The sequence below is a fragment of the Rhinatrema bivittatum genome, chromosome 11, assembly GCF_901001135.1.
Source record: "Rhinatrema bivittatum chromosome 11, aRhiBiv1.1, whole genome shotgun sequence".
Lineage (NCBI taxonomy): Eukaryota > Metazoa > Chordata > Amphibia > Gymnophiona > Rhinatrematidae > Rhinatrema > Rhinatrema bivittatum.
The window spans coordinates 47628223-47651004 of record NC_042625.1 but is presented as its reverse complement, the minus strand read 5'-3'; the positions used below and the strand labels follow the sequence as shown (position 1 = coordinate 47651004).

Sequence of the window (22782 nt, the reverse complement as noted above, 5' to 3'; positions counted from 1 at the left end):
AGACAGCCCAAAATAATAAAATGGACCCTAACCTGAAAAAGACCCTGGAAGACAGAATAAGCATAGAAAAACAAAACATGATGGACGATAAAGACCGTACAGCTCATCCACTCTGCCTATCTATCTCCTGGACAACTTTATAGTCCCCAAATCTTCTGTTGCAGTGGGAGTCAATGTCAAGACACATAAATGTGCAAATGAACTCTATGCCCGTGTTGAGTTCTACTTTAGGGATAACCACCCAGGTACAGCCCAAGGTTAAAAAAGCAAATGGTATACTAGGAATTATTCATAAAGGAATGACAGATAAAACAGAGATCATAATGCCTCTGTATAGTTCTATGCTGTAATTGCACCTTGAGTATTGTAAGCAGTTATGGTCGTCTCATCTCAAAAAATATAGAGCAGAATTAGAAAAAGTACAGAGAAGGGTGACAAAAGTGGCAAAGCGGATGGAATAACTTCCTTATAAAGAAAAGCTAAACAGGTAAGGGTTTTTCACCTTGGAGAAGAGATAACAGAGGTGATATGAAAGAGCTTTATAAAATCATGAGTGGGGATGGAAAAGTTAAATAGGGAACAGTTATTTACCCTTTCAGTTAGTTCCAAGGAGTGTCCCCTAGTCCAGTGTTTCCCAACCAGTGTGTCGTGGCACACTGGTGTACCTTCAAAGCTGATCCGGTATGCCACAGGAAAGTCACCACTGCCTGATTCTCAGATCTAGACCAGCACCTGGACTCTGCTCTCAGCACCTCACAGCAACAGGAGACCCCAGCAATGGTTCTTAAACATATAGAAGTTCCTTTCTAAGAACATGTATAGTCACATATGCCTCTCCTTCCTAGCTACAACTTGTCCTGCAGTAAGGAAATCTAATAAGCACCATGCAGAGTATGGATAGCAGAGCTCCGCTTTGTCAAGCACACATCTTCCCCCTTCTGAGCTTCCTCCTTTGAGTCCCCCCCCAGCCTCTGTCTTACCCCCAGGCTTAATGAGAGAGGCAGAACATGCACGGAGCACTAGATGTGACTTACTCTGAGTGTTGGGAGCAGCAGCAATGGAGGAGCTCTGACAGCCACATGTGGAAGCTAAGGTCACTAAATGAGCTGGCTACCTGTCTGTGCCACACTGCCTTCTCCTTTCTCTTGCACTTGTATGTAGAGAGAACTGGTCCTTAGTGATGGGATCACGTGTGTCTTGGCCCCTCCCAGCCTGTCTCTTTACTTTAAAATTTAAAAGAGAGACTGGCAAGTCTTTCAGAGCTTCCCTAGCTATTTTTCTGGCCATATGAATCCTCTACAGGTCTCATTGCCTGCTCCATGGAGGCTGGTGTGTCACACAAATCTTTTGTTATTATAGGTATGCCTTGGGTTTGCAAAGGTTGGGAAACATTAACCTAGTCCTTATACTAACAGGTAGTAGATGTAAAACTAATTGGAGAAAGTATTTTTTCACTCACTGGAAAATTAAACTGTGGAATTTGTTGCCAGAGAATGTGATCACAGCAATAAACATAGCAGGCTCTAAAAAAAGGTTTGGACAGTTCTTGACAGAAAATGTCCATAAACAGTTAACTAGATGTTTTGGATGAACTGAACCAAATCACAATGAACCTGGAAGATATAGTAGGCAAGACTGATAAATTAAAGAGTAGCAAATCACCTGGACTGATGGTATGCACCCCAGGGTTCTAAAAGAACTAAAAAAATGAAATTTCAGATCTATTAGTAAAAAACCTATCATTAAAATCAGACATTGTACCTTAAGACTGGAGGGTGGCCAATGTAACCCCAATATTTAAAAAGGGCTCCAGGGGTGATCCGGGATACTATAGACAGACTGGTGAGCCTGACTTCAGTGCCGGGAAAAACAGTGGACACTATTCTAAAGAACAAAATCACAGAACATATAGAAAGACATGGTTTAATTAAACAGCCAGCATAGATTTACCCAAGGGAAGTCTTGCCACACAAATCTGCTACATTTTTTTGGAGGGGTTAATAAATATGTGGATAAAGGTGAATAAGTCGATGTAGTGTATTTGGATTTTCAGAAGGTGTTTGACAAAGTCCCGCATGAGAGGCTTCTAAGAAAATTAAAAAGTCATGGAATAGGAGGAGACAATGTCTTTTCGTGGACTGCAAACTGGTTAAAAGACAAGAAACAGAAAGTAGGATTAAATGGTCAGTTTTCACAATGGAAAAAGGTACACAGTGGAGTATCTCAGGGATCTGTACTTGGACCTGTACTTTTTAATATATTTATAAATGATCTGGAAAGGGATACGATGAGTCAGGTGATCAAATTTGCAGATGACACAAAATTATTCAGAGTAGTTAAATCACATGCGGATTGTGATAAATTGCAGGAGGACCTTGTGAACCTGTAAGATTGGGTGTCCAAATGGCAGATGAAATTTAATGAGAACAAGTGCAAGGAGATGCATATAGGGAAAAATAACCAGTGCTGTAATTACATAATGTTAGGCTCCATATTAGAAGTTACCACCCAGGAAAAAGATCTAGGCATCATAGTAGATAATACATTGAAATCATTGGCTCTGTGTGCTGTGGCGGTCAAAAAAGCAAACAATTTTAGGAATTACTAGGAAGGGAATAGTGAATAAAATAGAAAATATCATGTCTCTGTATCACTCCATGGTGAAACTGCAACTTGAGTGCTGTTTGCAATTTTGGTTGCCACATCAGAAAAAAGATATTGTTGTACTGGAGAAGGTTCAGACAAGGGCAACCAAAATGATAAAGGGGACGGAATGGCTCTCTTATGAGGAAAGGCTAAAGAGGTTAAGGCTGTTCAGCTTGGAGAAGAGATGGCTGAGGGGGGGATATGATAGAGGTCTATAAAATCATGAGAGGACTAGAATGGGTAAATGTTAATCTGTTATTTACTCTTTTAGATAATAAAAGGACTAGAAGGCAACTCCATCAGTGTGCTGCAGCAGTCAAAAAAGCAAATAGAATGTTGGGAATTATTAGGAAGAGAATGGTTAATAAAACAGAAAATGTCATAATGCCTCTGTATCGCTCCATGGTGAGACCACACCTTGAATACTGTGTACAATTCTGGTCGCCGCATCTCAAAAAAAGATATAGTTGCGATGGAGAAGATACAGAGAAGGGCAACCAAAATGATAAAGGGGTTGGAACAGCTCCCCTATGAGAAAGGCTGAAGAGGTTAGGGCTGTTCAGCTTGGAGAAGAGATGGCTGAGGGGGGATATGATAGAGGTCTTTAAGATCATGAGAGGTCTTGAAAGAGTAGATGTGAATCGGTTATTTACACTTTCGGATAATAGAAGGACTAGGGGGCATTCCATGAAGTTAGCAAGTAGCACATTTAAGACTAATCGGAGAAAATTATTTTTCACTCTATGCACAATAAAGCTCTGGAATTTGTTGCCAGAGGATGTGGTTAGTGCAGTTAGTGTAGCTGGGTTCAAAAAAGGTTTGGATAAGTTCTTGGAGGAGAAGTCCATTAACGGCTAATAATCAAATTTACTTAGGGAATAGCCACTGCTATTAATTGCATCAGTGGCATGGGATCTTCTTAATGTTTGGGTAATTGCCAGGTTCTTGTGGTCTGGTGGTCAGCATGGCAATTTCTTATGTTCTTATGTTCCATGAAGTTAACAAGTAGCACATTTAAAACAAATAGGAAAAAACTATTTCATTCAACACCCAATTAAGCTTTGGAATCTATTGCCAGAGGATATGGTTAGGGAAGTTAGTGTAGTTGGGTTTAAAAAAAGTTGGATAAGTTCCTGGAGAAGTCCATTAACTGCTACCGGTATTAATTAAGCGGACTTAGGGAATAGCCACTGCTATTACTGGCATTAGTAGCATGGGATCTACTTAATGTTTGGTTACTTGCCAGGTACTTGTAACCTGGATTGGCTGCTGTTGGAAACAGGATGTTGGACTTGATGGACCCTTGGTTTAACCCGGTATGGCAACTTATGTTTTTAGATGACATTGGAAAACCCAGTAGTTGTTGCTGGGTATGAGCCACAAGAAAATGGATCTATTTTTTTGCAAACAGCCACTGTCAAGAGACAGGATGCTGGGCTCAATGGTCTTTGGTCTGACCCAGCAGGGCACTTATGTTCTTAGGTCACAGTTTTTCAACTCTCCTTAATGCAGGCTGATTTTAGATGGCCCACTGTACCATTATGAGCCTTGATATGCCCTTCCAGAGTCAGACCAATTTAGGCCCATAACAAAAAGAAGATGCAATCTTCTAGCCAATTAGAAACCATCCATTTGATTACAATAATTCCATGTCTATTGGTGTGCAAATGAAAAGTTGGGGTGGGCCTTCTACGGGCTCGAGTCCATTCTGGATAGAAGGCACAAGCTTTCCTGGAATCCATACTGTGCAGGACTTGTTCACTTCTATGTACTTGTGGCCTGAGGAAATTCATTGGCAGGTCAACTAACTGGCTAAAGTGGAAATCAGACCCCACCTTAAGTAGGAAGTTAGGAGGAATGCATGATACCACACTGTCATGATGAAACTTAGCATAAAGTGGAAGTTACTAGTGCTGGGAGCTCACTAATTCTGTGAACTGAAGTAATCACCGCCAAAAATATGACCTAGGTCAGATACTAAGTTCATAAGTGTGCAGAGGTTCAAAGGGAGCTTTCAGTGATTAAGTGCAAACCACGCTGAAGTCCTATGACACAGAGGGTGGCTTGACGGGAGGCTTCAATTGAACAAGCCTCACATAAATCTGACAAGAAAAGGATGAAGAGAACAACATTTAATTGCACTGAGATGAACCCTAACAGAGCTGGGTTTGAGCATGACTCTGAAAGACACAGATGATAGTTAAGCAGTTTTGGATAGGAGAAAGGATCTATGATCTTACCCTTACACCAGATGGGAAACCTCTACTCTTTGAACCCATAAGATTTTTTTTGGGCCCACTGGTTTCTGCTTTCTTCCAGCTCAGTCAGAACCAGCACTAGGATTTCTTTTGCACCTACTCAGTGATTTCCCCCCTATTATAACAGATTCTGTTCATTGTAGCAATGGTCCCGAGGCCAGAAGCCACGTACTAAAGGGGAAATCTTGTAGAGCTTGAGCCCAGTAAGAGGTAAAGGAAAAAAGATCAGCAGTGACTAGCGGACAGTTTGCAATCACCAAACTCAGGAAAAGAGCAGAAATGGAGGGGAGAGTTTACACTCACTGATCCCATATGGATATGGTACTACACTTTTATAACAGGAGACATTTATAGAGACTGCATAAGTTGCAGCATCCTGAGAAGATCATATCCCTGCTACTTCCCGGAGCAGAATTTCTCTTGCCTGAATGGTACACAGAGCTAGCTCTCCCTTTGCTTTTATTAAAGGGTAAGATATTTTTAGGTAGCTTTTTCCTAAAAGGAATATCCTGCTTTGAATAGGTTTCTTTTTCTAATAATTTATGTTTAAGTATTTACAGCACTTCATCAGGCAGAAACTCCCTAATTGGGTCTGTCTGGAGACCAATTTAAGCTGCATGAGCTGAGGGGAAATCAGTTTCTAGTACACAGCATACTTTTTTTTTTCTAGCTAAAATTGCAAATTGGATCAATTCTATCTAGCTCTGCAGTCTGCATGAGAATTTAATCAGATTGTGACCCAGTTTGACTTGAATTGTATTTTGGTTGGATCACCCCTTTCTATGAGCAAACTCATATTCAACACATGATACAAAAACTCATTAACTGTATAAAGCATAATAAATAGTAAAATCATTAAATACATATAGCCATAAATACATTGCCACATTTACAATAAATAAGTACTGAAATATAACTTATACTGTTCTCCTGTTTCCACCAGGGAACGCAGAAAAGAACATATAACATATATCAAATTCCCTTCCCAACCAAAATAAAGTTACCCAAAATCACAAAACAATCCCACTCAACTCCCCTAAAAACACCTCACAATGACCTTTTCAACAAACCCCAAAGACCTCTAATGCCTACTTCCCAACAAAGACCTTGTTTCCCATCCACAAAAACATAGCATTCTTGGCACTCCTGGTCACTACCAAAGGAGATTTCAGACTGTGAAACAGCTTATGACTACCATATTCTCTAACCTGTTATTGGAGGTAGCCATAGGCAAAGGAGGGAGCTCTGGAATCTATTCCATTGGACTGACTGGGTTTGTATCACTGTGCAATTTACTCAGTGAGGCATGTATTGCCAATGAGGTCCAGTTCTATCTAACTTATCTCATCAGAACCAACTAGAAACTCATCACAACCAGTTAGAAACTCTGCAGCACACAGGTCCTGAAGAAAACCAAATTCTTTGCAGGGAATGTTCCATCTGAGATATACGGGGGTGCACCAACATCATTCTCCCCACCAGCGATTTCTCTGACTGAATCCCAAAGGTGCTGTGGTGTGTAGAAGCTGTTGTCCTAAGAAGTTCAAATCAGAAACAGCTGGAGTATGCCACCGCAGGCCCCTGGCACACCTTAAAACAAAAACAGTTTACAAGTTCTGATACTTCTTATCTGAGCATCATAAGAACTATCCAAAGATGAGGATATGCATGTGTTTTGGAGATCACGTTTCCTGCTTCAGATGGGAAACTCAGGTTCAGCTTCATCTTTGAATAATTCTCATGTTGGGCTAGTAAAGGTATCACAGCATTGTAATCTTCACTGGTCACCTTGTTTTCTAATTAGATTTCTTGTATTGATTTTCCGTTTATCACTCAACATGGTTTAAAGATGCTGAAGTGTGGTTGACCTTACTGCAGTGCCATTATCTTGTAATATAAATGTTTGCAGAAAATCATATATCAAAAAGAAAAAATGAGTTCAGACTATCTTGTCTAGGCACACCAACTATAGTGAAGTCTATTTAGGCAAACACAGGATCATAGGTATCCAGAATGTATATAAGGTTAATTATATAGCCTTTTTACTGTAAGTAGGTGTTGGCACACAATTTGGTCCAGTCACATTTTAAATATAATTTGATGCAAATAACCAGGTGCGATTTATTAACAGATCACCTTGCAAACCAGTTCCACTGTACATTAAAGGAAACCATCTCACCTTCCACCACAGGGAATACAATTCCAAATTAAACGTTTCAAATTGCACCAGTCATTTATTTTTAATTCTTGCTGGCCATAAACACCACACCTGTAAGATGGGAATATTCTTGAAGGCATTAACAGCTGTCTACAGGCTTTCAAAAAAAAAAAAAAAAAAAGTTGGTGCTTTATGGACATCATAACAGCACAGCCTTAAGAGTTTTCTTAGCAAAGATCCAAGTTCCCTCATCAGGATCAAGTCAAATGTTCTTGGCCTCTGGCCATGACCACTAGGGAATAAGATTATTGCCTTGTAAAAGTAACTACAGTACCAGGGCTTTCACTTTTCTATAAATCATGCAGAAATCATTGCTTTAAAGAAGGGCTTAGAGGGGTGCTGTTGATTTTACCTTTCATCTTGGGGAAGATGGGAATAGTATAAGGAAATGTAAAGGGATTTTTAAAAGTTAATTTTAGTTTTCATAGCTGGGAGGGATGTACAAAGATCTGTAAAGATCTTTCATGTACCTTCCGACTGGAAAAGCAGATGTAAAGCTGAGTTACCTTTTGCCGATTCAGATCTCTTAGGCAAGTCAAGAGTATCAAAATTTCTGTCCATCTCTCCATTCTTTTTTCCTGTGCACAAAACAGATGTTAAAGGACAGAGTGTTAAATTCAGTTCATGAAGGTCCTGTCACTCAATAACTCTCAGATGGTATCTTTTAAACCATAAAAATCAGCTCCTCCTGTACCTTTTAACTTATGTAAGCAGGAGAAAAAGTCGGAAAGATTTCCAATTAGAGTTCATCTGGGAGTAAAGTGAACAATTTGGAGGGGGCTATACTATGTTATATTTAGTTTAAATACCTCTATGGCATCAATGCATAGAGGAAGGCCTCCTAGAAAAGAAAGAAGGCTCTAGGGATCATAGGATAAACATGAAAGAAGGTAGACTGAGAAATAATTAAGGAATTAGAGAGGGTGGTGGTTGCATGGAACAGCCTCGCAGTAGAAGTGGGGACAAGGACAGTATTTGAAATCAAGAAATCATGGGACAAGCACAGGGAATCTCTGAGGGAGTAATATAAATTGTAGAGCCAAGCAGTTGTGTAGATGGGTGGACTAGATAGGCCATATGGTCTTTTTCTGTCATCACGCTTCTATATGAAAAGATTGCCGAGTTCCAGTCTCTAAAAGAAAGTTTCAGCCAAAGAACAGTGACATCCAGTGGCCAAACCCAGAGTGCATGAGTAAGAAATTCTTGACAGAGCTGGGGTCAGTGGCCTTTGGCTAAAAACTGTCATTTGCCATGGCTGGGCTAGACTGGGGAGAGGGAGAGAAGGCAAAGAAGGGAGGCTTAAAAATAGGAAAGAATGATTCAGTTACTTGTAAATGAATACTCATGGTAGCATAATCATGGAAGAGGCTGGAAGGCTGAAGAGGAGAGCCAAATTATTATGAAAAAAAAAAAAGGCCGGTTCTGTTCTGCAAACTATTATAGATCTTTTTCCTTTAAGCCATTTGACCTTGCTTGTGTTTAATGTGATATATTTGTAGTCCTAGCTGATCAGAAAATGTGCCAGTATCAGAGAAATCATGAACAAGCCAATTATTAATGCCCAATTCTGATTTTAAGCACTGCTCACTGATAGGAACGTTGAAAGCAATGTCGGACACTTTGCATGACCATAAACAAGTAGTTTTCATGCTTCAATCCATATGAGACAGCCGTGCAGACTACTGGAAAAGTAAAAGGCTCTGGGGACCCATCTCTAACACACCTCCTCACATTCCCCTGTTAGCCAGGAACCACCTTCAAGGGAGATCTGCTCTTCCACTATTACTTTTCTTGTTACTTATTTGCTCGTTACTTATTTAAAATGTCATTATACCAATTCCCTGGCTCTATAAAGAACCATCCAAAACAGTGACAAAATAAAAAACAAAATACAAAGTGTTGCTCCCTGTTAAGCTACTAATTCAACAACCATGTTTTGTGAAATACAACTTTACAGCCTTAAAGGAGACTATATTAGCCAGCCTGAGTCAAGAACAAATAAGAGTTGATAAATCATGAAAAGTTAGATGCTGGCAATATAAGAGATTACTGCCCAGAGGACTCTGCAGGAGCCAGTTTTGCTGCTTTCACCACAGTAGAGCTCAGGCCTCAATACTACACAAAGGACCTTTGAGTGTGCTACAAACAGTAGGAAATTTCAGCTCTCCTACAGGCTTTTTAACCCTGTACATCGGAAAGGGGGATCCAAACACATACATCCTCAAAGAGTTTACACAAAGCGTTAAAGAAGCATTCACAGGCCTCGCTCCATGCATGTCCCTCAGCCCAGCAGCACACTTAACAGTACTAAATCTCATGTCTATGTGCAGCTGAAAAACCAAGTCTCCCTTTCAAATTAGTCAAAAGCTGACATCCATTCTGTTATATTCTGAAAACGAAAGGCTGAGTATTTCTTCACATGCAATGCTATGGGTTTTTTTAAACCAATGCAGACTGGAAGAACTACGTTAACACAATAAAAAAGAAGTGTTCAAAGAAAATCAAAGGTAGCCGAGTAGAAATGATCCCTTCAGAAGACATTCAGGAGTCCAAATTCAGAAGCATTTAGCTAGAAAGATCACAAATTAGTCAGCTAAATTAATATTTGGGAACTTATCCAGCTAAAATTATTATCCAGCTAAACTTTCGCCAGATACCTTAGGGGTGCTTCGGGGAGGAGCTACATTAGACAGATAAGTTATCTGGATAAGTCTGGTTGGGCCAAAGAGCTGTCCTAAAGTTATCTGGGTAACCTTAAGACAGCTGGCTATATTCAACAGTGCAGCTGCTCTATTGAATATAAGATCTGGACTATGTTGATGGTATGACTATTTTTGTTTTAATGTTGTTTGTTAATGTTGTTTGTTGTTTTATGATTATTATGTATGTTATTTTGTTAATCGCTTAGAGTGTATGCATTAAGCGATCAAAAATTTTTAATTAACTAAACTACCTGCAAAATTAACTAGATAAGTTTATCTGGCTAACTTTGCTATCCAGTCAGATACTGAATATGGACCTGTTAGAGATTTGAACTAAAAATGTCATCACTCCAATCACTCTGCTGGTTTTAACGCATTTCAACAAATGTACAGGTCTGACACCTCCTTCTGTTATCAGAGCATACATACATCCTTTATAAATATCTATAGCATCATTAAGGCCTGGAAGGCTACAGCCAGGGCTGGTGTTCAGGCAATGGATATCCATCAGATATATCTGCACAGTTTGGTTTTCCGGAAATCACTCCTGTCTGTACCTCTCAAAGGCCCAAGATGTCTACCTTTCACCTGTATCCTACACATCTGAAATCAAAACAATGAAGCATGTCAAGGAGTAAGTTACACCTTTCTGTGAGCTTTCAAAAAGTAATTTCCAAGGGGGCTTCTGCCTTTTATAAGACTGTTCACCTGATCTATGGGTAAACTTACGTGTTCATGCATTTACATTTTCCTGGACTGAGCAGAGGCATTCATGGGGCTGGGCTTGAGGAGGGTCTGAGACTTAACGTTCTTTACACAATGTGTACACAATGGTACACATGTACAATTTCAGGAAAAATAACAGGTATAACTTGTGAGAGGCAGAGTTGATGATATAATTTTCAAAGCAGATGTATGTAAGTCTTCTTAAAAAACTAGTGTAACTTGGGAGTGTTTTTGCTGACTTTTCTAAGCAGGCTGTCTGAGAATTACTCTCCCTATATTGGTAATTCCCTGGCTAGATGGTCCTTTTGGGCTTTCACAGCATGTGGACTTTTGGTGAAATTAAAATGAGCCATTCCTAGGGGGGTGTTCAGGTCAGTGGAATAACGCAATACACGCAGATTTGATTTTCAGCACTACATGCTTTGTTTCACCTTGTTCCACTGACAGCACACGCGGCAGCTGTAAAGTATATGTGCACCTTTTAGGCTATTCTGAAATGGAAGCAACCTGCTTAGTTTCTTTTTGAGAATTAGTTACAAAGTCTGCAGGTGCTGAAGCTTGCACGTACCATGCGGCTTCATGGGCTACTGAAAATTGCCTCATTATATTTAGGATTTTTGCCAGTCTAAGTAGCTGCCCATCTATTATATAACCAATTCTGTAAGCACACTGCAGCAAAATGACCCTGGTATGCAATCCATGTTCCCACAGGTGGTTATATGCTGAGAGGATACTAATAGTCCATCAACCTTCTTCAGCTGCCTGTAACTGCTCCCCAATGACAAACCAAAGGAGGACACAGAGACTCACAGTCACAAATAACCGTCACCCCCAGTGGTAGAAAAATCTGAACGCAAAGCAGTCTGAGTTGAAAGCACTCAGATTTTTCCCCAGATCAATTTTCAGACCCCAAAATTCTGATGTACAGTAAGAGGAATGCTATTAAGTAATACCTTTAAGCTCTTCCCTGCACCTCCACTTCTATGCTAAAACCTGGACTACGACAAAAGCCAAGCTGAGTCATTAAACTGCTAGACCACAATCCATAGCAAAATAGCCTCTTTATTCGGGTTTTCTGTTTATATGTACAGTTCTGCACACATCAGAGAAAGATGAAGCAACTGCCAAACCAGCAGCCAGTTCAGAACGCTGCCAGAGACAGATGGCTTTTATATGGTTGTTGATAGCTCTCTTTTATAGTGTCTGGCTACACAATCTGGCAAGGTGCTGTGGTGTGGGAAAGCTGCCTGACACAATCCTTACTTTTAATAAATCATTTACAATCTGAGAAGCAATGAAATCAACAGCACTTTTACTCCAGCCTTCTTCATATGAATGAGCCTCATATTCACACATTTCCCATTTTCTTCTCTGTCTAGTATTTCTCATAGCACTTATTGACAATTTTAACTCTTTCATGCCACACTTCAAGGATCACGGTGTAACAAAGACACTTAGCTGGGTAGGCTGCAACCACCAAAAGCCATTAATAGTTGATGCTGGCACAAACTACTTCTGTATTTGCATTTTGCACTATGTAAATGCTGCTCTGTCTTAATTTAGGGAGGAGGCTGATGGTGCCAGCATGTAACAGAGTTATGTTCAAATATATTTATTGAATTGTAAAGAACACAACACTGACATAGGGATGTTTTATTCTGCACACACCATGTGGAACTGGGAGTTAGAAGTTATTGTTGGACCCCTGGGCTGCTTGAATGACTTACCCTGAGATCCAGGTACAGTCACAGTCTGTCTCCTTATTAGCTGACCCAAAGCAATACCAAGATCTACCTGCAATTGTTTATTAAATTTCCCTGTGTTTTTTGGAACTAGGCAATCTATAGGGAAAATAATAACGCTCCCACTGCAGAACACTTTGAACCATTTCAGCTTATAACATGAGCTTACTTAAGTATACCTGGGTATAGCTCAAGACATCTTACCTGCTGAGGGATAGAAAAGTCAGCTCACAGTAAAAGCTAGAATTAAATTTGTCATACAGATGAGACTCAATATTTTTTCTCCCTGTTAGACAAATTTGGAAGCCAAAGCAACCCTGCGGAAGTGACTGCATGTGTGTTATAACCGTCACACACATTGGGAAGTTAGGTGGATAAAACATGCCATATAAAATCTTCTCCCTTATTTTCCATTTTGCCATTGGGTGGGGAAGACATTATTGGTCTCAACGATGTGAGTTCTCAAGTGAGGAACCAAGACACAAACCAGATTCTAACTATTCTGGGCAACAGCAGGTACACAAAAGTTAGACAAAATAAAAATACAAAAGAAGGACTCACCTTGGTTAAACCACTCCTCTAATAAGCAGAAAAGCAGCAAAACAAAAAACAAAAAAGTTAGAAACAAAACGAAAGAATCAAAGTAAGATAGAGGTAAAGACAGTGGATGTAGACACTTCTCACTGGTTCCGAGGGACAAGAGAAAGTACTGGAAATACTACATCTAGTCTTCACCTGTGACAGTTAAGTAGTATGTACTTTATAAAACTGCTTCCTGAAAGCAGAGTCCTAGGATTGCTATATAATATACCAAGCCTCATCTCAAAAGTCTCTTCATGCAGCACAATTTACTCACTAAAGACTTCTTGCATGAGAAAGTTCTGTAAACTGGTGAAGTCTTGAAAGCTTTCAGGAAGGACAGGAACCCTAATGAATGGGGGCTGACCAGGTGTATTGTGAGGCTGCCAAATCTGCAACTGGGCACTGTGCTTATCAAGTGGGAAGTGGGTAGGATGGGTGAAAGGTTGGGTGGTTGCTCATCTAGGTTAAGGTGCAAGTGTGCAACTGAATCTGTGTATAGTGTGTGTTAGGAGTGGATAGGGCAATTTTGTATTCTACTAATAACATGAGGGTTAATGATGGTTTTATTATGTCTAGTTTCTGTACACTGAATAGTGAGGAATTGGTTTAGGCGGGATAGCAAATAATAATAATAACAACAACAACTAAGGAACACAGTCATAGAATTCATGGTCTTCAGTACACTTTGAATGACTCCTGTTATGAACATTTTCCAAAGGAGAACCAGGAATATTTTGGTACAATGTAGAGCCAATAACTGCAAAATGCAAAACAAGTGTTATAGCCCATCCCAAGCTGTGGCCATGTACATGTCTTCCCACAGTCAGCAATGCTCACATACATACAAAAACGTGCTAAATTGTCATGTTTCCAATATTGCATTTTCTCCACAGGAGCTGGTGGTGCAGTTAGATCATTCAAAAACATAATATTCACTTGTACAAGCAAGAGCCTAGAAGGCTGTAGTGAACGGTTGGACAAGCAATTCCAATCTGGTGTATCCTTCCCTGGTGGGCATTACTGCTCCAAGAAGGAAGAAAATATCTTACTTTATAAAACATCACAACAGCAGCCATGCTAAAATCATAGCCTCTGAAATATAAACCGGTAAAACAGGGACATATATTCTAAAGAAAAGAAAACAAGATATGTGATCTTCAGTTACTGAAGTTTCTACTCTGAACCACATGTGCACTGCTTGGGCCTGGCTTTCTGATAAAATCCAACTGAAAGCGAGTGTTTTCCCAAAGCTGCAACAATGACTTTAAAAACATTCATTTTCTCCTTCAGTGGGTGCACAATGTACTATAAAATTGTATTAGCTGACTTAGGGCAATGTGCAAACACAGCTGAAGCTAACTAGCCTGCTCTGAGTGTTCTCATCTCATCCTATTTGCTGAACGTCCTTCAATTCCCCTAAACTTTGAACCAACACCCTATGCACACAGAAAGAGAAGAGTTTCATGGGTTGCTACAAACATACATTTAAGACCAAAAGAAATCTATCCTCAAAAAATCATTAAAAGAGAGACTGCAGTCCATCTGCAACTTAAATACAGATTTAACCTGACAAAGGGTTAGCTCTGATATGTTGAACATGCACTAAAGTGATTCCAATAGGATTCGATAATTCAAAGTTAAATACAAGAGAGAAAGGAGCAAGCAGATAGAAACTAGTGTGTTCATTCACTAACATTTCAATACAAATAATGGAGAATAGCAGGCTAACGCTGGAAGAATGAATGGACAAAAAGTCAAAGGGATGCAAGATGAACATAGCAGGCTTTGCAGCATATGACGTACACTCATGGTACCAAAGATCAAAGGGGAATTTCAACCAGGAAAGAATATTCCAAAATCAACTGATGCACACAGCCTTTTTAGAACTGGTGTGCAACATACCTTTAGCTTTTTTCCCTCCAAAACAGCCCGCATCATCTTTCTTCTTCTTCTGTGGGCCTCCCATGCCAGTGGGCTGATGGGAATCCAGCTCCTGGAACCGGTCAGCACCTGGAACTTCCTTGTGGACGTGGTAAGACAGATTACGCATGATGCATGTGCAGTTCTCCACAGACTGAGATAGAAAAACAACTATGTCAGAAACCGGATTCTAGCACGTGCAGCTTGAATCTCCTCCCTTAGAAATCTAGGACTCTCATACATCACATACTACTGGGTTTGAAGGTTTCATGTTGTGTGGGGGTCAGATGCATTCATCTAATGTCAAGTATTTTTTTATTATATATATATACATATACATTCACCTGTGGAACAATCTGCTGAATTATTTGCTATGCCATTATATCTAACTCCTGACATTATTAGATGCAACTGTAAAGGTCCCAGCAGATACAATAAAAAGAAAGGAAGAAGGGAATCTTGAACCTTCACCTTGTTGTCAGTGTCCTTCTTTCCCACAGCAGACTGTAAAGCGTGCAGGAGGGCATCCACCAAGCCGTCACACTCCCGCAGTCTTCTGCGTGCCTCTGAGCCATCCGAACTCACATTTCTAAGCAAGTACAAAACAAAAAAACAAAAGGCTTCAGTTTGTAGCCATTGGGAGATTGGTCAGATCAATGCAAAGTGCATGCAGAGCCCATGTACACGGCTCGCTCGTTGGCAGAAGCAGACGGTCCCTTCCCTCATTCCCAGTTATCAACACATTGCTACACCCTATCCCTCCTTTTCTTCTTAAGGGCTAGAACTGGAAAAGCTTAGCTGGGAGATTTACGCACAAAGAGGGTAATTTTCGAAGCATTTCCATTGGCAAAATGGTGCTTCACCTGAGGAAATGGGCTTTTTGAAAACAAAAAAAAAAAAATGCCCGCCCTACACGCGAGTACTTCTACCTGCAGCAGGTGTTTCTTGGGGGGGGGGGGGGGGGGGGCAAGATTTGGGTAGGATTTGCACTTGTCAGAAAAAAATACCCTCAAAATTAGCAGGCATAAATGTGTGCAGGTGGCTCGGCTGGGACAGTTTTCAAAAGGGAAAGTTATGCGCACCCTTTCCTTCCACAATTAGTGTAAAGTCTGCGGGTTAAAAGCACTTGCAAATACTGCACTGATACAAAGAATTTTAAAATCAGCCCATTCAGGTAAAGTGTTTCATGTGTAGATTACGTGCACAGCTAAGACAGAAATTTGGCAGCATGTTACAAATCTATGCACGTAACCCATCAACTCTCAATGTATGCACATAACCAGCATACTAATACCACATGTAACCTATGTCAGTGTTTTCAAGGATAAGGGGCCCGCGTATATTTAGGTGCACAATAATCCAATATGCAAACACTATTCAGTGGCATTTAGCTGGATACATTGCAAGTTATCCAGCTAAATGCCAACTTCCCAATATTTTCTCCACTTATCCAGCTACAGTTTAGCCGGATAACTTCTTATTTGATTAAAATTTAACTGTATTACATAGGGGGATTTCGGGGAAGAATTAAGTTAGCTGGCTAAGTTATGCAGCTAACGCAGAGATTCAGAGTTAGCTGGATAAGTTAGCCAGCTAACTTTGGTTGTGTCATACAGCAGTCCTAAAGACAGCTAGATAAACTTGGCATGATAAGCTGGCGTTCAGTTTATATGCCACTTTTGTGTATGAAAATCTCCTGGTCAAATATGTTTGTTTCATCAAGAAGGATTTGTAGTAGAAATTTTTTCTGTTTTACACAAGGTTTACCAGATGGCTCCAGGTCATCATGGGTAGGCTGAGCAAGGCCTAGTTTTACTCTGTTCTAGGCAGGGATTGTCTTTTCTTTCTGAAGGGACATAGACGATAAGGTGAAATCAGCACTAGTCAGCCCATTTTTGAGGACCTGGAGCTCTCTAGGAATCCTATTCACAAATACTTACAACGTCAGAATGCAATCCACCTTGAAGTGTCACAAAACTTGGAATATAAAATTTTAAAAAAGTTAACTCCTCCAATTTTAAATTAAAAAACTAACATCCATAAAAAAAGCACATTGTAGAAAATTATTAGGACATTAGTCTCTTTTCATAAACTCTCATTACATCAATCCATTCGCATAACTTTCTTTATCATGTAGTATGAAATTTAACATAAAACTTTGTTAAATAAATGAAATCAAGATCTGGATGCAGCAGTACCAGAGATTCATGTTCAGATCTCCAGGCTTAAGGAACCAGAAGAGGGTAAGCAGGCATGTGAAGGTAGTGAACTCCCATCTTCAGGGAGATAAGGGAGGGGACTGGAAAACAGTCATCCAGGAACTCCTCCTAGTGTGGAGGCAAGGGAGCAGAGACAGATACAGTGCAGAGTATGACAGAGGCTGATATTCAGAACCCATTTAGATGGATAACTGAAAGGTTATCCATCTAAATGGCAAAACGGTGATATTTGAAGTCATATGTGGCTAAATTCTAGACACGTAAGTTATGTGACTAGAATTTAACTGCATAACTCGGGAGTGGGCAGGAGGCATTTTGAGGCAGGCCAGAGTTAGCAGCATAAGTTATGCAACTAACACTGTAGGGCTGTCCTAAAGTTAGCAGGTCTATCCAGCTAACTTAACTAGCCACTCTGCGGCTGAATATGGACCCCTTTGAGACTTTCAGATCATTCTTCAATTCCTTCTTTCTAACTGCTTTATTAATAAATGATTATGGGTGAAATCTTAATGAGAAAATGATTGCTTTAACTGCAAATCTAAAGTTTTTTGTTTTCTAACTGTACTTTGCTCATTCCAGTGTGCACTTAAAGACGCCCATGCAAGCTCCATGTCTCGATACTTGGAAAATGTACATTGAACTCAGTGAAATGAAATTCCCAAAGTTTCTTTTGTTCTGTATGTTTGTCTACTGAACAGGGACTCTCTCTTGTATGTGTACATCGAGTTGCCCTATAGAAATGATAAGTTGCAGTGGTGGTTTCTTGGGATAGAATTAGTCATAAGAAAACCAGCTGAACAGAAATGATATTTTTATAAGCTTTCCAGGAGTACTTTTTTTTTGACTGGGAAAAGGCACTTAAGTAGCCCTGGCAGACAGTTTGCATCTTTGAGTATTCATTAGCCTTGTAAAAAAAAAAAATAATAATGACATGTCTGCTCAGCTCTGCAAGTCACCATGGCAGAGTCAGACTTGGAAATAGTTGCTATCATGAGTCTTGATGTAATGGAAATCAGGACTGAGTTGTGACCATCCCAGGCTATAATCTTTTCAGACCAGAGGGAGAGAAACAAGAAAAGGAGGAGGAGCAGCCTTTTATATTCAGAGTATAATAGCAACCACTGAAATAAAGGAAGAACAGGGAGAAACTGAATTACTGTGGGTTGCACCAGGAAAACCAAGAGAAATTCTGTGTATATGGGAGTATTATATAGAACTCCAGCACAAGGAAAAGAGAATTCAGACTTAAGAGGCATCGCCAATGTGGCATGCAAAGGGAAGATTCTGCTTGTTGGAGACTAAAGTTTACCTACCAGATGTGGACTGGAGCCCACCCACAGCAACATCAGCTAGAAATGGTGAAATCTTGGATGCCATTCAAAGGGTGTTCTTCAGGCAACTAGTGAAAGAGCAAACTCAAAGAGATGAGATGCTTGATCTGGTACTGACAAATGGAGACCGTGACACTGACCTCATGATCAAGTACATTTTAGGGTCTAGTTCTCATTATAGTTGGTAGTTCTGTAAGGTCTTGGATTCAGGAGGGCTGACTTCAAAATAAGTGATAGTGCTGAAGAGGCCCTGTTGGGAATTTGAGTCCTAGAGGGTATGGAGGAAATTTGGTCAGCAATAAAATGGAGCACTTAAAAGATGAAAAATGTCTGTATAAGGCAGGTTAATAAAGGGAAAAAGGAAAATAGACCAATTTTATTCTTAAGGAGGTGGCAGAAATATCCTCATTTACCCAAAGTGGTAAAAAGCCATTAGACAACTGGAGAGACTAATGGGCCAACTGGTCCTCATTTGTCATCTAACCTGTCCATGTGGTCCCACAGCCAGTCAGGCTTTCAGGATCACAATATATATGCTGGAGATAACTCTGTATGCATTGGAGACCAGTTATATGAAGATAAGGACCAGTTGGCCTATCTAGTCTGCCTAGTTGTCTAATGTCTTCTGTTTGTTTGTTTTTGTTTTTTTTGGAGGGGGGGGGGGGGAGGGATGCAAGAAGGACCACCTCTTCTCTATCCCTTGCTTCAGTCTTTCACACTTTCAGAATCTTCCACTGTGTTGCACCTAAAGGTGCTCAGGTAACCAGATTCTAATCCTTTGATATTCTTCCTTTTCCAAGCTAGTCTCAAGGTGAAGGGCAGTGAGAGACTGAGGAGAAGGGGGGGGAACAGGGAAAGAGTGTATCCACCCTCCACTGTCCCTCATGCACACCCCCTCTATTCTCCCAAACCCCAACCAACCCTCATGTCCAGCTACTCTCTGATACACCCCATATGCCCAGTCACTCCCCAACACACACAAACCCACACCCCTTCAGTTGTTCCCCAACACACAGTCACTCACTCACACCAACCTCATAACATATGCACACAACCTACTCCCCCCCCCCCCATATCTGGGGGGCGTGGAAGAGCAAAGTAGAGAGTGTGAGAGGAAGAGTGCACACGCACCAATCCATTCCCCTTCTCCCCCCCAAGGCATGCACGCACCCCCATTTCATCCCTAATACCACTCACACCCACAAAACACACACACAGGGTGGGAGGAGTCTATGGAGATTGCAAGGGGTGAGAGTCCATCCCCCAACACACACACCCTCACTCTCACCTTCCCACAATACACACACATCCCCCCCCCCCCCTCCACTGCACGCATACACAAGGGGAGAAGGGGGAAATGGGGAGTGCCGTGGAGGAGAGGGAGAAAGTGCACACGCACACACTGGTACTCCCACACTCACACAGGGGAGGAGAGGGAGGGATTGAGGGTGGGTGGAAAATGGGGGTGGATTCCCCACCACCACACCCATACCTTCTTCCTCTACTCATCTCACAATACCATTTACATATCCACTACTCACAACCACAACACATACATACCATTTTCACACAGGTGGGGAGGGAGGGGTAGGGGGAGAACATAAAGAGTGCAAGGGAGAAAAATGCCCACGTCCAAACAAACCCAACAACACATACCATCTCAGCACTACAAACATGCACCCCACCCATCACCATTCTCTACCCCCACCTTCACACATCCCAATGAATGCTCTCCAGACACACAGACACCTCCAACAGAGCAAGAACAAGACATCGTTAATGTACATACCTAGCTGATGGAGTCATAAAACTCTCTTTTTGATGTTGCCATGCAATTATCACTTTTTCTTTTTTGAGGGTTACCTTAACATCCATGCACACTCAGTCAAGGGGGATAAAAAAAAAAGGGAGGTGTGGGGTAGAGAATTCTATAGCTCTCTCCCTGCCCTTCTTTTCATTAAAGTCTATTGCCCTATCAACCTTGCATTTTCCACCTAGACATGAACAAGGAATCTAAAGCGATTCCATGGCAGGATTGGCGAGTGAAACAAGAAGGGGCACAGCCCCTAGTATAATTACATATCTATTACTCTTATGTCAGTTTACAATCAAACTATAAAGATTTCACTGGTTGAAATGCCCCATCTCCTATACCAGTGTTTTTCAAAATCAGGATCTTTCCTGGTCCTGTCCCCATTCCTGTTGTTCTAATGAGGAGGAAAGATGCAGCATACAGCTATTGACTCAAGGATCATCATGGCTCTTGGGAAGTTTCAGCCACTCAGCACCTTTACTCCCATTGTGTTCTTGCGATGGCTGCTGAGAAGCTGGGTGTTTAACTGGATAATGGGGGGCCGAGGGTGTGATAGTGAAAATAGGGACTGGGCAAAGGGGGCTGGTGAAGGGCAAAGGCATGGGCTATAGGTACTGGGCCCAGTCTTATGGAATTCAATGCCAAAGGCCTTGAGACTTTTAGATGATTACTTGAAGTTCAGGAAATATTGTAAAGTCTAGCTTTTTGCTGTTGTATTTTCTTAAGTAATAGTCTATTGCATTGTGATTAAGTTTAAGTGACTATTGATGCAGTATTATAAATTAGCATTTTTCTTTTTGTTTTCTAGTACTGTGACTAATGAAATTGTTATTGCCATCCTGTTATTTTAACTTCTATGTTTATTGTTGTGTTGTCTGAAGTTTTGTTTTTTTATTTAAGTTTTGTATAATTCATTGATGGTGTTATTGACTGTTCATTGCTCTGAGTAATTTATTTGATTAAGGTGATAAAGAAATGGAAGTAAATAATAAATGATGTTAGAGGCATGGATGATGTTCATTACACACTGTCCTGTTCCTTTATCATGGCCTGCTCTGCTGGGGAAGGGAAAGGCCAGATGGCTAGCAGGGCATACTTGGGAAGCTGGGTGGTCTGAAGTCACTGTCTTTTGCCTAAGGCAGCTGCCATTCCCCATAGGTTAAGCTCTTGAGTGCACGTGGTCACTAGGACTTCCAGGTGAAAGCAGGAACAAGGTTGAGCTGAAGACCAGGACTAGAGCAGGAAGTAGAAGCGAGCTGAAGGCCAAGACTGTAGCAGGAACCAGGAACACAGCCAGGCAACAGGTTAACACGAAGTGATCCCTGCTGCCCCTGACAACCTCAGACATCAGTGTCTTGAGTCAGCGTTCTTTCACAAATGGAAATCTCTGTTGTTAGAAGTGCAGAGTGACACTACCAGTGTAGGATACAATCAAACTGTCTTCTATGTAAAATTAAAAAAGCAATGTGTATTGTATGATGTTGGCTGAAACATGACAAATGTGGATCAATTATTTGACAAGTTCACAGTTCTGTTTGCTAGTAGTGTTGAATTCAATCAAACTAGCTTGTTTATAGAAATGCAGATGTCACATCACAAATCTGTATAACTTGCAGCACTTATTCAGCACATGAGTGGTAAGCTAGATGGAAGAAGCCTGGGATTTCAACATTATTTGCATTAAGACTCAGAAGATCCAATTTAGACTCTGGCGGCTGGTATCTATTCCCCACTGTGAGGGGAAATGCATGCCAGAAAAATGTAATGAGCTGAACAGATTACACAGAGTACAACAGCAGAGGACGACAGTAAAGGCCATCTAGTCTGCTCAATAAATGATTCAGTTTTTTCTAGCACAGCTCTCTCCTCGAAGCACATAATAAAATTATAATTTTGTGGCCAAATGACAATTTTTCTCTGGATTTTAAATAAATGATCCATTTCCACTGTCTGAAAATTTATAATTCAGGGGCAACAAAAATTCAGATTTTCTTTTTACAGATTTCTTTACAGCACAGGAGGTTTTCGCTGTGATTCCAAGAGTTAGAACTTATAACATCCAAACAGTGGAAAAGAAATACTAATTACCCTTCCAACTCAGCAATTTCAGTCACTTAGCTTCTCATCTAAATACAGAAATCACTAGCAAGATACGAGAGCAAATGCCATACTTTCTGGATTTTTTTTTCTTTAAATAAGAAAACAACCCACTTGCAGCAGAAGAGGCCTAGAGCTGATCAAATATCTGCTCTTCTTAAGATCACTGAATGAAGCTGAGTAAATGTTAAGGAAAGTAAACATAGTTTGGTAAAGACGACCCATGAGTGAAGGAATCTGACCCATGAGGATTACATCGGGATAGCACATTCATTTCTGCTTCAGATGAGAACACTATGACATTCAAATATCAAAGTCTCTAAGATACATATGATAACTGGGTGACATTTACATTTGCAAAGACGGAGAAGGCTTTGTTCACACTCTGCTGCCTCAGGGGATCCCCCTGACAATTTTTCCTGTGTTAAAAAAGAACATTTCTTCCCATATAACATAAAAGCTTTTTCAGGCTGCAAACCAAATGTTATAAATGGGTAGTACCAGGCATTCTGTGATTAATATATATAT

At 40.6% G+C, this 22782-nt stretch overlaps 1 protein-coding gene across 12 annotated transcripts in view; it reads right to left on the bottom strand.

Annotated features, from left to right (window-relative positions):
* The window catches only part of ARVCF (ARVCF delta catenin family member), a 743011-nt gene that overhangs the window by 62597 nt on the left and 657632 nt on the right, over window positions 1-22782 (bottom strand). For 10 of the 12 annotated variants that reach the window (XM_029572000.1, XM_029572001.1, XM_029572002.1 and 7 more), the window contains 4 exons: window positions 15266-15383; window positions 14777-14948; window positions 12854-12871; window positions 7629-7700 (listed from right to left, as the gene is read on the bottom strand). In XM_029572000.1, coding sequence (XP_029427860.1) covers window positions 7629-7700; window positions 12854-12871; window positions 14777-14948; window positions 15266-15383 — 380 coding nt within the window. The remainder of the gene's footprint in view (window positions 1-7628; window positions 7701-12853; window positions 12872-14776; window positions 14949-15265; window positions 15384-22782) is intronic. The other 2 variants (XM_029571995.1, XM_029571997.1) reach the window with 2 other exon arrangements.